At 39.7% G+C, this 16,365-nt stretch overlaps 1 protein-coding gene across 1 annotated transcript in view; it reads left to right on the top strand.

Annotated features, from left to right (window-relative positions):
* LOC133550900 (oligophrenin-1-like) overlaps nt 1-16,365 on the top strand; it is a 62,291-nt gene that overhangs the window by 23,883 nt on the left and 22,043 nt on the right. Inside the window, exons 7-14 of the mRNA XM_061897030.1 lie at nt 2,320-2,424; nt 2,524-2,653; nt 2,776-2,876; nt 2,950-3,041; nt 6,973-7,051; nt 14,001-14,034; nt 14,099-14,161; nt 15,171-15,245. Of these exons, the coding sequence (XP_061753014.1) occupies nt 2,320-2,424; nt 2,524-2,653; nt 2,776-2,876; nt 2,950-3,041; nt 6,973-7,051; nt 14,001-14,034; nt 14,099-14,161; nt 15,171-15,245 (679 nt within the window). The remainder of the gene's footprint in view (nt 1-2,319; nt 2,425-2,523; nt 2,654-2,775; nt 2,877-2,949; nt 3,042-6,972; nt 7,052-14,000; nt 14,035-14,098; nt 14,162-15,170; nt 15,246-16,365) is intronic.

Here is a 16,365-nt window from a genome sequence, read left to right on the forward strand (position 1 = left end):
GACTCTGACTTGGAGGTGCTGATTCTCATCCCAGTCGCTTCAAACTCGGCTGGGAACCGATCCTGTCAGAGCACAGGATCACATCATCTGCAAAAAGCAGAGACCTAATTTAACAGCCACCAATCCTGATCCCCTCAACGCCTTGACTGCGCCTAAAAATTCTGTCCATAAAAGTTATGAACATAAATCGGTGAAAAAGAGCAGCCTTAGCAGAGTTTAACCCTCACTGGAAACGTGTCCGACTTACTGCGGAGCAAGCTCTGACACTGATGATCGGTAGAAAGCTCTGTCCCTCTCTTTACCCGAGTGTCCAAAACATTAGTCCGCAAATCCGATGACACAACCACAAAGTCGATAATGGAACTGCGGCCTAGAGTGTCCTGGTGCCAAGTGCACATATGGACATCCTTATGTTTGAACATGGTGTATGTTATGGACAATCTGTGACGAGCACAAAAGTCCAATAAGCAAATACCACTCTGGTTCAGATCCAAGCGGCCATTCTTCCCAATCACACCTCTCCAGGTTTCACTGTCATTACCAACATGAGCGTTGAAGTCCCCCCGTAGGACAAGGGACTCACCCAGGGGAGCACTTTCCAGTACTCCGAGTGTGTCCAAAAAGTGTGGGTACTCTGAACTGCTGTTTGGTGTGTAAGCACAAACAACAATCAGGACCCGTCCCCCCACCCGAAGAGGGAGGGAAGCTACCCTCCCGTCCACCGGGTTGAACTCCAACGTGCAGGTTTTGAGCCGGGGGACAACGAGAATTGCAACCCCAGCCCGTCGCCTCTCACTGCGTGCAACGCCAGTGTGGAAGAGAGTCCAGCTCCTCTCGAAAGAACTGGTTCCAAAGCCCTTGCTGTGCGTCGAGGTGAGTACGTCTATCCAGCCGGAACGTCTCCCCCTTGCGCACTAGCTCAGGCTCCTTTTCCCACAGTGAGGTGACATTCCACGTCCCAAGAGCTAGCTTATGTAGCCGAGGATCGGACCGCCAAGTGCCCTGCCTTCGGCTGCCGCCCAGCTCACTTTGCACCCGACCTCTATGGCCCCTCTCATGAATGGTGAGCCCATTGGAGGGGGGACCCACATTGCCTCTTCGGGCCTGTCCCATGGCCACCAGGCGCTCGCCATCATGCCCCAACTCCGGGCCTGGCTCCAGAGGGGGGCCCCGGTGACCCGCGTCCGGGCGAGGAAAATCTGAGTCTCGGTTCTTGTATTTTCATGGAAGTCTTCAAGTTGCTCTTTGTCTGATCCCTCACCAAGGACCTGTTTGTCTTGGGGGACCCTACCAGGGGACATAGAAGCCCCCGGACAACATAGCTCCTAGGATCATTGGGATACGCAAACTCCTCTACAACGATAAGGTGGCAGCTCAGAGAGTTATGATCGGTAGAAAGAAATGTTATTTTGTGTTTGCATTTCATTGACGAAATGGGTTAGGATGCATTTAACTTATGTTTAGAATCAGTTACTTTGGTAACAGTTGGTGCAAACACATTTTTCAACTTTTATTGTGTAGTGTTGGTTGATATGAAAATATTTATAATTTTTTAAAATTAATTTTTCTTTGTAAAATCTAGCATGTTTGTATCTTTTTTCTGTACTCATTTTTAAAGAGTAGCTGAAAAATAGCTTGCCCTACTTGAAAGAGCAGCAGCTGCCACTGGTATTCAGACTGTTTTATATTGTCGAACAATAACAATTAAAAAATAGAGCAAAACGATATAACAAATACATGTTAATACTAATTACTAATAATCCAGACAAATGTATGAAAATTATTCTTATCATTAATATGCGTGTGTGCGTGTATGTATGTATGTATAAGTGTGTGTATATATACATGTGTGTGTGTATATATATATGTGTGTGTGTGTGTATATATATATATATATATATATATATATATATATATATATATATATATATATATACATATATATGTATGAATCATCAACAATGATGCAAATTATATGATGTCTCATTGGCCATGTCCCCACCGCAACATGTATAGTTCAAGCTGGGGGAAACCCTGAAACATTGACCCTCTCTCAGGTCAAAAATAATTTACCTCTGACCCACCGAGCATTCTTCTTGATGAAATTGACCGCATAAAGTATTCCCACAAAAGCAAAAGTTGTTTTACCTGCAAAGATACATTCTATTTTCACTTCCTTTTTGTGTGGAGGGTATGTGTCCCACTACTTTTTGTTTACTAGTCAAAAGTTTGCCGCAGTTTCTCATGCCATGAAAGGACAAAGTAAATTTGTGAAAGGTATAGTTGAATAGTAATTAAAATTCCTGCTTCGCTCCCCAGGTGCTGGCGTTTCTTCACAGTGTTTTAACCCTCAACAACCTGACGGTGGAGATGACACAGGACTTCATGCCCTACAAGCAGGAGCTTCAGCTCAGTCTGCAGAACGTAAGCGCATGTCCTGGACAACAAATGAGTCCATTGCAGCGTTGTCTTCTTCAGTGGCCAATCAGACTCTGTAAAAGTGCCGTCTGGTTCTGCTTGCAGACAAGGAATCACTATGAGAGCACTCGTGATGAGATGGAGGACCTCATGAAACGAATGAAGCACTCGTCGCAGATCTGCAAAATTCCCAGTTGGCTTCCTGTGGAAGGCTATCTGTACTGTCAGGAGAAGTGTAGGTGTATTAGGTGTTTACTTTACTTTACAAGGTACTTCATATACAAGTAAAAACCTGTGCGAATTCCCTTCCTACAAGTTGTGACAAGGTGCGCCCTGTTTGTGTTTCCATCCCAACAGGGGCTCTGGGCGTGAGCTGGGTGAAATACTACTGCAAGTACCACAAGGAGGGGAGAATGCTGTTCATGGTCCCCTGTGAACAGAAACCCACCACTAAACAGGTGTTTATAAATTAATTATTTGTGTTAATACGCTCCAAAAAACATTCTGCAACTGTGATATTGTTTTCTTCAGGGCCCTACTCAGCTCACCTTGAAGTCTTGCATCCGCCGGAAAACAGAGTCCATAGACAAGCGATTTTGTTTTGACGTGGAAGTTAATGAGAGGTTAGTGCACGCTAATCTAAGGGTGGCAACCCAACCAGACCCTGCAGGGGAAAACAGTTGGAGGTGGGAGGATGAGCAAACAGGTGGTTTTCCAAGGACTGTAGTGAGGATGAAATGGACCGTAGCCCAAAAAATCTCAAAGCAACAGGAACAGATGGCGGAAAAAAGCGGCGAGGAACGCAACAAGCTCATAATTTTCTAAACAAGTCATTGAGGACATACTGCATTTACGTTTGATGACTTGGAATCTTGAGGGCGTTTTTTTAAATCTTTAAACGCATGTGGAATGATGCATGAAGTACTTTGTCTTGTGATGTTGAGCAACTAATTAGAGTGTCTGTGTGAAGATCTGATCTTGTCTGACGGACTGAAGGTGGCTGTGGTGTGTTAGCAGAGAATCAAAAATACATTTCAGCTGTAAGTCCATTATCAGCCCAGAAATTAACAGGATTTAAAGGGAAACTGCACTTTGGAATTTTACCTATCATTCACAACATTATGGGAGACAAGAACACGTCACATTTTTTTAGATTTTTTTTCGAATTCTAAAGATAAAAAAACACAAGATGTGGTTAACATTGCAGTTGATGGGAATCACTTCACTTCAAAACACGTTTTATAGGGTTAGTGTTAGTGTAGTAACAGACACATTCATAACAATATGTAATATGTACAATTTTTACCGTATTTTGGTCATCTTAAATTACCCATAGAGTGGAAAAGGAGGTTGCTTCTATATTGAAGCTATTATCATTTATGTCTGATGTGCTTCTATATTGAAGCTACTATCATATGTCTGATGTATAACACCTAAAGACTTCCAAAGTTTGCGAGTAAATAGATATGATTAAAATAGTATCAATCTCACTGATATTCCCGAGCCATTTTCAGAGATAAACTGTCTATGCGACGTCAAGGCTTGGTTAGCCCAGAATTTTTTAATAATGAATGAGGGAAAAACGGAAATTTTAGTTTTTGGTCCGGCCCTCACTGACTTGGGATCATTGCAAAATTATGTGCGTCCCAAAGTCACCAGCCTTGGCGTCACTATAGACAGCGATTTTAAACTAGACAAACAAGTCAATGGCGTTTTAAAATTGTGTTTTTATCACCTTCGTCTTTTAGTAAAGGTTAAACCGTTTTTATCTTTTAACCTTTTTGAACAAGTCGTGCATGCTTTTATTTCAAGTCGCCTGGACTACTGCAATGCCGAGTCAATAATGATTACTTTAAGAAAAATTATGTTCCATAAACTTATATTGTTGATCCTGAATAAAAGAAAAATGAGCGACAAGTTTTAGACGCTCTGCTAAACAGATCCAGCTTTAATGACACACTAAGCATCATGTAGCAGTAGAGCTGGGCGATATGGCCTTTTTTTAATACCGCGATATTTTTAGGCCATATCGCGATATACGATATATATCTCGGTATTTTGCCTTAGCCTTGAATTAACACTTGATGCATATAATCACAGCAGTATGATGATTCTATGTGTCTACATTAAAACATTATTGTTCATACTGCATTAATATATGCTCATTTTAAACATTCATGCACAGCAGGAAATCACAACTAAGTCAATTTACCAAAACTGAATTTATTAAAGTTATTAGCAGTTGACTTTTCAAACGATGCTACATATTAGCAGTAATACTACTTTTGGTAACAACGCTTGTGCCCCACACTTGACAAATTACGGTTGTTTGTTCGACATATTCCCGCTTGAAGCCGAACCACCGCCAGACGATGAACCCCGTGCTGTTTTCTTGGGAATGAATTATTCCTTCATTTGTTACCAGAGGTGCTTCACGGCGGAAGAGGGGTTCGTGCATCTGCCTCACAATACGAAGGTCCTGAGTAGTCAAGGTTCTATCCTGGGCTCGAGATCTTTCTGTGTGGAGTTTGCATGTCCTCCCCGTGAATGTGTGTGTTCCTTCCGGGTACTCTGGCTTCCTCCCACTTCCAAAGACATGCACCTGGGGATAGGTTGATTGGCAACACTACATTGGCCCTAGTGTGTGAATGTTGTCTGTCTATCTGTGTTGGCCCTACAATGAGTTGGGGACTTGTCCAGGGTGTACCCCGCCTTCCGCCCGATTGTAGCTGAGATAGGCACCAGCGCCCCCCGCGACCCCAAAGGGAATAAGCGGTAGAAAATTGATGGATGGATTTGTTACCAGATCCGCACCTTCTCTCTCTCTCTCTCTCTCTCGTATTATCGCTCGCACGGTTTCGCTAGCATCACAGCTAACGTCAGCCAAGCTGCTACCTCTCTGCTGGGCGAGGGCGTATATGTATGTGACGTATGACGTGACAGTATGTGACGTGTGTAAGTTTGTGCGCTCGCTGTCTGTGAGAAGGAGACACAAGGAGTGAGAAGAGCCTGTAGTGTAATGCCCGCAGCTAAAAGCAACTGCGTGAGAACGTATACTCGAATATTACGATATAGTCATTTTCTATATCGAAGAGCGACAAACCCGCGGTATTTCACGTATATTGATATATCGCCCAGCCCTATGTAGCAGTATTGCCAAGTGCTTAACAAGAAATACAAACTCCAAACTTAATAAAACAATAGCTTACTGTACAATGTCTGCTCTTACTTCGATGACGACTAATAGGATGTCCATATCTTCCCGTTTATATGAAGAATTAAACATGATGCACACAGAGTCGACAAGGAAATGTCTCCCTGCAGAAACTGTATTTGGTTGTGTTTGTTTGTCACCATCTCTGGAAATACATTGAATGACACAGATGATCAACTTCTAGATTTATGGCTAAATCCTCCTAATTTTCAGATGAAAGGCATGATTTATAATCTAGAATAACTTTGACGTGCCGAGACGCGATGATGCGGGAGCAGCAGGTCATCGATGCTGGCTCACAGTAAAGCGGCAGAGAGCTACTTAGCTGTGTGTTATCAATCCGCCGCTAAAAAGTAGTTTGTGCTGGCGTTTATAATAACATCATCGGTAACATTTGGTTAATATTCAGGTCACGTTGTTGGTGGGTTTTGGCTGATTATTTAGAGGGTTTTGTGATAGGAATAGAGAGCCCACATTAACTACATTGTTAGTGGCCTTTTTATGTATTTATTTATTTACAACTTAGAATGCATAAAACAAGAAAAACATATGTCTTCATGTCTTATACAGAGATTGTAAATGATAGACAGCACATCTCTCTCTAATGTTTGCATATTTCCAGTATGACTTATCTGATAACATGGTTAGAGTGCAGAAAGGTTACTGCAGTGAGGCCAATCTACGGGAATTACTGAAGACGTTCGGAGCGGAATATTAAAAATGGCTGACTGAATTTGTAGAATGTTGTGATGTTTAGATGGTATTTTCACATACTTTGCTGATTGTAAATAGATAGATAGATAGATAGATAGTATTTTATTGATTCCTTCAGGAAAATTAAAATTCCAGCAGTGTACAGAGTTGAGATCAATTTAAAAAGTAAAAAGTAAATAATGGGGGTTTAAATGGAAAAAAAAATAGAAAAATATTACAATAAGAATAAAAATGAAAAGCAACAATGGGAATACAAATATAACAGTAAAATAAGATTAAAACAAGAGAAACTAGGCAGTAGTGACCATGTTATGAAAACGTATTGCACTGTTATTGTTTTGCATCCCCCGTCATCCTAGTACAAAAACTGGAGTTTTCCTTTAACAATTAATAAAAAAAGATCATAATAATATAATTTTTTGTTGTTTAAATTGCTTCATTCCTTTGATTTTCATCAAAGTATCATTAATATCACAATGAAAACATTTACATAATCCAGGTCCATGTTTCAAAGCTAAATAAGCTCACCTGAATGCTTACTGCAGTTAAGATGGCAGCGTATCAATGCGTAATATTAAAAAATTTAACCTTTGTCTCTATGATGGCATTTGTTACTGTTTCCATAGAAACACTCCAGTCACGTTCCAGGCTCTTTCGGAGGAAGACAGGAAGTTGTGGATGGAGGCCATGGATGGAAAGGAGCCTGTGAGTTAACTTTCCTTTTTGTCTGTCATCTCGGCAAGACATGTATTGAAACTGCTCCGATAAATAAATAAAATTTAGAGTAAAAGGGGCCACACACACTTCCACCAACATTAAGCTAGTGTCATGTCAGCCATTTTTTTTTAAATTTTGAAATCCAGTAAACATTAAATATCAACAGTCTGCAATCATTAAACTCTACTAAATCCAGTGGTTTCCCTTCCAAAAGGTCCAAATATGGAATCGTACAAAAACTGAAGCAATTTTCCCATCAGAAATAATGTACATCTTGTTAATTAATTCCAGGCACCCAGAAATATGAACACAAAGCACATTTTTATTGAGAATGGTTGTAGTTTGACATGCAGAAAACTATGCATAATGCATATCAGTAACAAATTGAATGGATAAATAAATATATAACATCACTTTTACTTTTATCAATAATCAATTAATCAATCAAAGTTTATTCATAAAGCCCTAAATCACAAGTGTCTCAAAGGGCTGCACTAACCACAATGACATCCTCGGCTCAGACCCTACATCAGGGCAAGAAAAAACTCAACCCAATGGGATTACAATGAGAAACCTTGTTGGGGATCGCAGATGCTAAATTAAAGTTAAAGTACCAACGATTGTCACACACTCACACACTAGGTGTGGTGAAATGTGTCCTCTGCATTTGACCCATCCCCTTGTTTGCCCCCTGGGAGGTGAGGGGAGCAGTGGGCAGTAGCGGTGCCGCGCCCGGGAATCACTTTCTGTGATTTAACCCCCAATTCCAACCCTAGATGTGGGGAGCCCCCCTGGGCGACTGGTGCAATGGATGTCGAATGGATCTAGTTGATAGTGTGAGAGTCCAGTACATAGTGTGGCCAGCAGGAGATCATCTTGAGGTGAGACAAGTCAGCAGCGCAGAGACGTCACCAACTGATGCACAGAGGAGTGGTCCAACCCGGGTCTCGACTTGAACAGCTCACCTCACCACGCAGGAGAAGTGGGCAGGGTAGAGAAGAAAAGAGACGGCAGATCAACTGGTCTAAAAGGGGGGTCTATTTAAAGGCTATTGTATACAAATTAGTTTTAAGATGAGACTTAAATGTTTCTACTGAGGTAGCATCTCTAACGGTTACCGGTAGGGCATTCCAGAGTACTGGAGCCCGAATAGAAAACGCTCTATAGCCCGCAGACTTTTTTGGGGGGCTCTGTGAATCGCTAATAAGCCAGAGTTCTTTAAGCACAGATTTCTGGCCGGGACATATGGTACAATACAATCAGCAAGATATGATGGAGCTAGACCGTTAAGTATTTTATACGTAAGTAGTAAAACCTTAAAGTCGCATCTTAAGTGCACATGAAGCCAGTGCAGGTGAGCCAGTACAGGCGTAATAAGATCAACCTTTCTTGTTCTTTTCAAAAGACTAGCAGCCGCATTTTGTACCAACTGTAATCTTTTTAGACATAAGGAGGCCTGAAAATAATACGCTACAGTAATCAAGACGAGACGTAGCAAACGCATGAATAATGATCTCAGCGTCGCTGGTGGACAAAACGGAACTAATTTTAGCGATATGAAAAATATGAAAGAAGGCTGTTTTAGACACACTCTTAATGTGTGACTCAAATGAGAGAGTTGGGTCAAAGATAATAACACAATTCTTTACCGTGTTGCCTTGTGTAATTTTTTGGTTGTCAAATGTTACGGTGGTTTTATTAAACAGATGCCGGTGTCAAGCAAGACCGATAATCAGCATTTCTGTTTTCTTAGCGTTGAGTTGCAAAAAGTTAGCGGACATCGATTGTTTGATTTCATTTAGACATGCCCTCAAATGACTACAATCTGACGTGTTAGTCAGCTTTAGGGGCATGTAGAGTTGGGTGTCATCAGCATAACAGTGAACGCTAACACTGTATTTGCGTATGATGTCACCTAGCGGCAGCATGTAGACGCTGAAAGGTGCAGGGCCAAGAACCGAACCCTGTGGAACTCCGCACGTTACCTTAACATACTCCGAAGTCACATTGTTATGGGAAACGCACTGCATTCTGTCAGTAAGATAGGAGTTAAACCAAGACAAGGCTAAGTCTGATGTACCAATACATGTTTTGATATGATCTAATAAAATATTATGATCGACGGTATCAAAAGCAGCGTTAAGATCAAGGAGCAGCAAAATGGATGACTCATCAGCATCCATTGTTCACAATAGATCATTATTCATTTTTGCAAGGGCTGTCTCCGTAGAGTGATTTGCCTTGAAACCTTTTATTAAAGACACTTGTTGGCAAACACGACAATGAGCGGCATCAGATGCCAACATTGTACTTTGGTACGAGTTATTTATGAATTTTGTACTGTTTTTGAAGTTCTTTATCAAAGTGCTGACATTTGCAACTTTTTTTGGCCCTACCATTGTCTTATTTTGCAGGCATTCTTGGAAACTTTGTTTGGGCATTAGTTTTTCACTTTTTTATCCATGTGAAATGATTTTTGTACTTTTATATTTAAAATTTGATTTTAATTTGATACATGTTTTGTACAAAAAAATAATTTAGGAAAAAAATTGTTCAATAACACATTTCATTTCTTTAGTGTAAAATAACAATTTCAACATCATGAAAACATAAATGTATACTCCTTCCTATTTCAACTACGAATTTGAACGCGGTACCTCTACCTTGCCAAACAAGTACTAATGCTGTGTGCCAAAGGGGAAATTTGCCACATATTCCTGTCAGTGACGGAGCAGAAAGCGGCTGGGAATACGTTAGCGGTAATATTTCATATGGAAGCGCCCTGTCATTCATTATTTGACATTTTACATGAGAGGGTTACGAGGGGTTTGACCGTACAATAATTGAGAGGGTAAACCAAAATAAAGGCAACTTTTTTTTGTATATCGAATTAATTTGTACAGTGGGTAAAAAATAATTCAACGTTTATTTTCACTTAAATCCGGTTTAGCAAAGTTTGGACTTGGAAGAAAGAGCAGACGAGAGAAGAATGGATTTTTATGGTAATTGTTCTTTTCATACAATGGCTCCTTAAGCCCTGACTCGCATTAACTAAAGCAAAACGCTTCTTGCCAACATGTACACTATGAAACATGTGGGACACATTACACTGTGATTGTGCAGCAGAATGACACCTGGTTTATCTCAAAAGCCTCTAAAACACAGACGAATTCACACAATTAGGCCTTTTTCATGTCTCTTAATCACATTTAAGAGAAAACAAATGAGCGTTTCATTCCGGCATTCGCTCTATCAAACATTAAAACTCCCACTGTTTTTTTCTGTTCAGCAGTTTCAATGCAATAAAACACCAAAGTGCCCCGAAAACTTATATTTGTAAATGAGGGTTTTTTTCCAACCCTGCTCTCACAGTATCTAGGGTTATATCAGGACATTCTGAGAAGTAGACAAAACAACACTCACGAGACAAGAAGAGGAAGAAGAAAAAAATAATGTTTTCAGTGCCCTTTTCCTGTGCAACTTCCCCAAAGATTGAGTCAATTATGACAACACCTTTTTTGCCCACTTAGCAGATTTTAAACTCTGACTTATGTGACCACTTGCTTTGCAAAAGAGCACCTAAGATGTAGATTTCATGCTTATTGGGAGCCATGCTGGTACACTTCTCTGGTCATGTGACACTTGCTATGTAATTAATGCGCTCGATCCCCTTGCCGGCAGCACGGTGGGACAGGAGTTAGTGCATATGCCTCACAATACGAAAGTCAGGGGTTAGATCGGGGTATTTCTGTGTGGAGTTTGCATGTTCTCCCCGTGACTGCGTAGGTTCCCTCTGGGTACTCCGGCTTCCTACCACCTTCAAAGACATGCACCTGGGGATAGGTTGATTGGCAACACTAAAATGGTCTTAGTATGTGAATGTGAGTGTGAATGTTGTCTGTCTATCTGTGTTGGCCCTGCGATGAGATGGCGACTTGTCCAGGGTGTACCCTGCCTCCCGCCTGAATGCAGCTGAGATAGGCTGCGGCCCTCCCCCGCGACCTCGAAAGGGACAAGCGGTCGAAAATGAATGGATGGATGGATCTCCTTGCCAGTCATTAATTGTAACCGTCTGGGATGTGCAGATTGTTCGACCAACGATCAGTATCGGACAATTTTTATGAAAAAGTATGTTATTGGCAATGTTGATTAATGCCTGTCAATGTCGATCACAAACGCAGATTCCCTTTGGCTGATATTATATTTATTTTTAGTCCCCCAGCTGACAAGCTGGCAGGTAATTATGTGTCTCCATACACAATCACCTCGATTAGGGCAAATCAACTACATTTATTAGCATCTTTGGTATCATTATCAACTGTTGATGTGTCAAAATTGTCATAGTCAGTACACGGCACATAAGACGGTGGATCGATCTAAAGTGTTGAAACCAAGGGTAGTGTCACTGATTAATACAAAAGTAATTAGTTCGATATTTTCCATTTGTTCAAAAAAGTTTTATGTTGTTTTTGTTAATGTATAAAATATGTCTCAAGACACAGGCGGACTTTGAGGCCAAACATTATTTAGAAAAGTGTAGTAGATTGTAGTTTTTAATTTTCTGTAGTTATGTTCCATTGATTTTGTTTTGCGCAAACAATTGTATGTAATAAAATGTAACAAGGAACTAGTTAAAATATTGTCCTTATATTGATAAACTGTCAATAGCAGTCATCATAAAAATATATAGATAATACATGTGATTGGTATTGGTATCGGCCGACCTCAGTCCCGGAAGATCTGTAACTGAATGGGCAGCATAAATCCCTGATCGGAACATCCCTAGTAACCGTTAATCCATATAGCAATATAGCAATCTGATGCAATATTTACAGTGATCAGACCATTAATTTCTGGATGACATTCTGACAACAACATAGCATTAGTGTACAATTTTAATTATGCAAGCCAGTAATCCCCTGTGATTAATCCAAATTCCAAAATGTGATTAATCTGATTAATTATTTGACAGCCCTAATATATATATATATATATATATATATATATATATACATATATATATATATATATATATATATATATAGTATATAATATGTATTTATATATGTATATACAGTATATAATATGTATTTATATATGTATATGTGTGTGTGTATATGAATATATGTATATGTATGTATATTTACATATATGTATGTATATGTATATATATACCACCTTAACATTTGACAACCAAACAATTACACACTGATCTGCTAGACACCGACACCTATTTAATAATACCACCTTAACATTTGATAACAAACAATTATACAAGGCGACTCAGTAAATAATCTGGGTATTATCTTTGACTCAACTCTCTCGTTTGAGTCACACATCAAGAGTGTTACTAAAACGGCCTTCTTTCATCTCTGTAATATCGCTAAAATTCTTTCCATTTTGTCCACTAGCGAAGCTGAGGTCATTATTCATGCGTTCTTTACGTTTCGTCTTGATTACTGTAACATATTCTTTTCGGGTCTAGCATTAAAAGATTACAATTGCTACAAAATGCGGCTGCTAGACTTTTGACAAGAATAAGAACATTTAATCATATTATGCCTACACTGGCTCACCTGCACTGGCTCTCTGTGCACTTAAGATGTGACTTTAAGGTTTTACGACTTCCGTATAAAATACTACACGGTCTAACTCCATCCTATCTTGCTGATTGTATTGTACCATATGTCCCGCCCAGAAATCTGCGTTCAAAGAACTCTGACTTTTTAGGGATTCCCAGAGTCCAAAAAAAGTCTGCGGCCTATAAAGCATTTTCTATCCGGGCTCCAGTACTCTGGAATGCCCTCCCAGTAAGAGTTAGAGAAACTTCCTCAGTAGAAGCATTTAAGTCCCATCTTAAAACTCATTTGTATACTCTAGCCTTTAAATAGACCTCTATTTTAGACCAGTTGATCTGCCGTTTCTTTTCTGCTCTGCCCCCCTCTCCTTAATGGAGAGGGGGGCACCGGTTCGGTGGCCACGGATGAAGCACTGGCTGTCCATAGTCGGAACCCGGACTGGACCGCTCGCCTGTGCATCAGTTGGAGACGCCTCTGTGCTGCTGACCTGTCCCCGCTTGGGATGGTCTCCTGCTGGCCCCACTATGTACTGGATTCTCCCAATATTATTTTTGAACCACTCGACGTCCATTGCACTGGTCGCCCAGGAGGGGTCCCCACATCTCATTGTCCCATTGAGTTGAGTTTTTCCTTGCCCTGATGTGGGATCTGAGCCGAGGATGTCATTGTGGCTTCTGCAGCCTTTTGAGACACTTGTAATTTAGGGCTATATAAATAAACTTTGATTAATTGATCCTCTGCTACAGAAGCTATCTTCTAGGACGTGGAATGACACCTCGCTGGGGAAGAAATAGCCTGAGCTGGTGCGTGAGGCAGATAAGTTCCGGCTAAATCTAATAGATCCCACAGTGAGAAGAGATGGACGGGGGTGTGGGTATACTTGTTGCCCCGCAATTGATTCTTAGGGGTAACGATTTGATTCAGACTTGATCAAAATCATAAATTTTTTAATGACATTTGGTGCCAGTTTTATGATTAACTACATTCCTCCATAAAACAAAACAAAACAGTTCTGTTAAATGTCTATATTATTTAACAGAAAACTGGGTTTCTTTAGTAAAATTCCACCCTAGCATTCAATAAAGTCAAATATACAGTAAAAAAAGGCAAAAGGACCAGTATCCCTCACTTCTCTTTTCCAAAGTAAATCTGTACAGCATAAATGAGCATCTACATCAACAATATTATTGCCAGACGTTTGCTCCAAAACAGATGTCTCATTTTGCTTTGGACAGCTATGAGTCATATTTCTTTTTATTGGCATTTGCCTCCTGTAATCACAATGTATGATCTTGTAACTGAAATGGCCAATTTGAATGTAATCACCGACATATTTTTAATTTTCTCTACAATTTCAGATCTATCACTCCCCAATTCAAAACCAGGCGGAAAGTAAGTGTTAGCATATGGAAGTTGGAGATAGTTTGGTAACTTTTTTTTTCTTTACATGAAACAGTGGAATTGAATGAAATTGGATTCAAGTTTGTGCGGAAGTGCATCAACTACGTGGAAGAAAAGGGTGAGGAAGATCTGATATTAATCCTCACTGCCCTCTGTAACTCCTTCAAGTGACACAATTCAGATTTTATTGTTTTGCTTTTATGATCATTTTTATTTAAGAAAATGATTCATTTCTCTGCACTCCAGGAGGTAGATGTGAGTGATGATAATCTGTAAAGTGTTTTGGTGAGTCACATGGGTTTAGCAGTGTGATAGTTTCTAGCATCTAGAAAAGTGCCATGTAAACCCTAATCCATTATTATTGTTTTAATGAAACAAGCGTCTCCCGTTGTTCAAGCTGAGACTAATTGGTGCGATGACACATTTGTAAACAGCATAGAACACAGGTCTTAAACTCAAATCCTTGAGTCCATATTTGGCCATTCTCCTAATTTTAATGTGGCACGCCACGTTGTTTTATTTTTGACCACCCCATATTTTAACGTGGCACGCTACGTCATTTAAATGTGGTTCTCCACGTCATTTTAATTTAGCACTAGACGTCATTTTAATGTTGTCCGCTACATCATTTTAAAATTATGTAGCAGTGTCATTTTACGTGACCCATCACAACATTTATGTGCCTTGCGAAAGGCTGTAAATAAAAAAGCACATTGTGGCTAAATGTATTTGTTCTTTCAGTTTTGACAGAAAAATGTTCCACATGCTAATGCGTTTGTTTTACATTTTAATATGATCTGATCATGCAACAAGATGTTCCAATAATTTTTTGGGTTATTAAAATAAATACTTAAATAAATGTTTTTCATCTTGACTTACAATTTCAAAGCAAGTTATCCATCAATCTGTAAGCAAAAAAAAAACTGTTGCTTTTGCAAATTGTGTAACATATATTTATATATAAATTAACTGTTACATGTGGTCCTTTGATGTGGCCCTCATTGGAAATTAGTTTGACACTCCTGGCATACATCATCTGTATCTGAGTACTCTGCATGTAGTACATTTCCTTTTCTCCTCTTTGTCTGATTAAAAATCACACTTTTCCTTTCTTCCCCTGTATGCAGGAGTGACACAAGAGGGCCTGTACAGAACAGTCGGCAGCAACATCCAAGTGCAGAAGCTTCTAAATGCATTCTTTGGTAATTGCTATTCACCAATGACTCCACTCATTTACCATTCACAATTTTGTGTTGTGCAGCAATTTAGAAGCGATCCCACAACTTCCATCATTTTGCGTCTTTATGCACTGTATTAAAAATGTTTAATCAGATTTAGTAATCATGATGGTATAATTCGCATTAACGCATTCATTTTGAATGAAAAGCAAAACAAATATAATAACAAGTAACAAATGTTTTTTGAGTTGAACTGTTTATTTTATCCTGCAATTAACTTGCATGCAGTGTAAACTTCAACCATAAAGTAGTCGTGAAAAGCAGCAGCTTTCCAGCTGATGTTGAGTCACAGGAAATGGACAAGGTAAAATGTATTTTAAATGGCAAGTTTAGTTTGTTAGCCCTGGCAGGTCGCTCTCTCCACAAGACCAAGGTTATTTTTATCCACTTTTGCCGTGAGTTGAGTTATCACCGGAGTTCCTTGTTGCTAGCAGCAGCCAAGTCTGCTTATTATAAGCCACTATGGAATGTTTTTTTTTTTTTTTTTAAAGTTGCTTGCAAAGTTTGTGAGTCTCAAGTTGCTATTTTTTTTAGCTTGTTTGAGAACACGTGGATGCTTATTTGGGCTTGCTTTTCTGTCCCTGCAATAAAGCAACATATGACTGCAGTGGTAGGTAGTTAGTCCTATTCTACACACCGTTGACTGTTATTGAGACCCCCTGTCGATTTGGCACGCCCCCAAACACACATGCAAATGACTAACAGAGAAACAAATGATGAGACACACTAATAATTAGTGGCAAGATTAGTGGGGAGAACTTATGTAAAATATAATTTAAAAATACATATATTTCAAAATGGTAGCAAAAGACAGCATTACAGGAGTGGATTAGGGTCCCGTTTGCACTACACACCAAATCTGTTTCTTTTTGCCCTCAAGTGATACAGATACATTTTTTGTTGCTAGTCTAAACACTCCAAAGTGATTCACATCTGATCTTTTCACATTAGATTCAGGCCACATCATGAGCTAGTCCAAATCCGATTGGAATCTGATCTTTTCAAATGTCTAATTGGCAATGTGACCTGAATCAGACTTTTTCGGTTTCGCTGAGCAAAATATTTTTCTGACGGCCAAATTTCC

The sequence above is a fragment of the Nerophis ophidion genome, linkage group LG04, assembly GCF_033978795.1.
Source record: "Nerophis ophidion isolate RoL-2023_Sa linkage group LG04, RoL_Noph_v1.0, whole genome shotgun sequence".
NCBI lineage: Eukaryota > Metazoa > Chordata > Actinopteri > Syngnathiformes > Syngnathidae > Nerophis > Nerophis ophidion.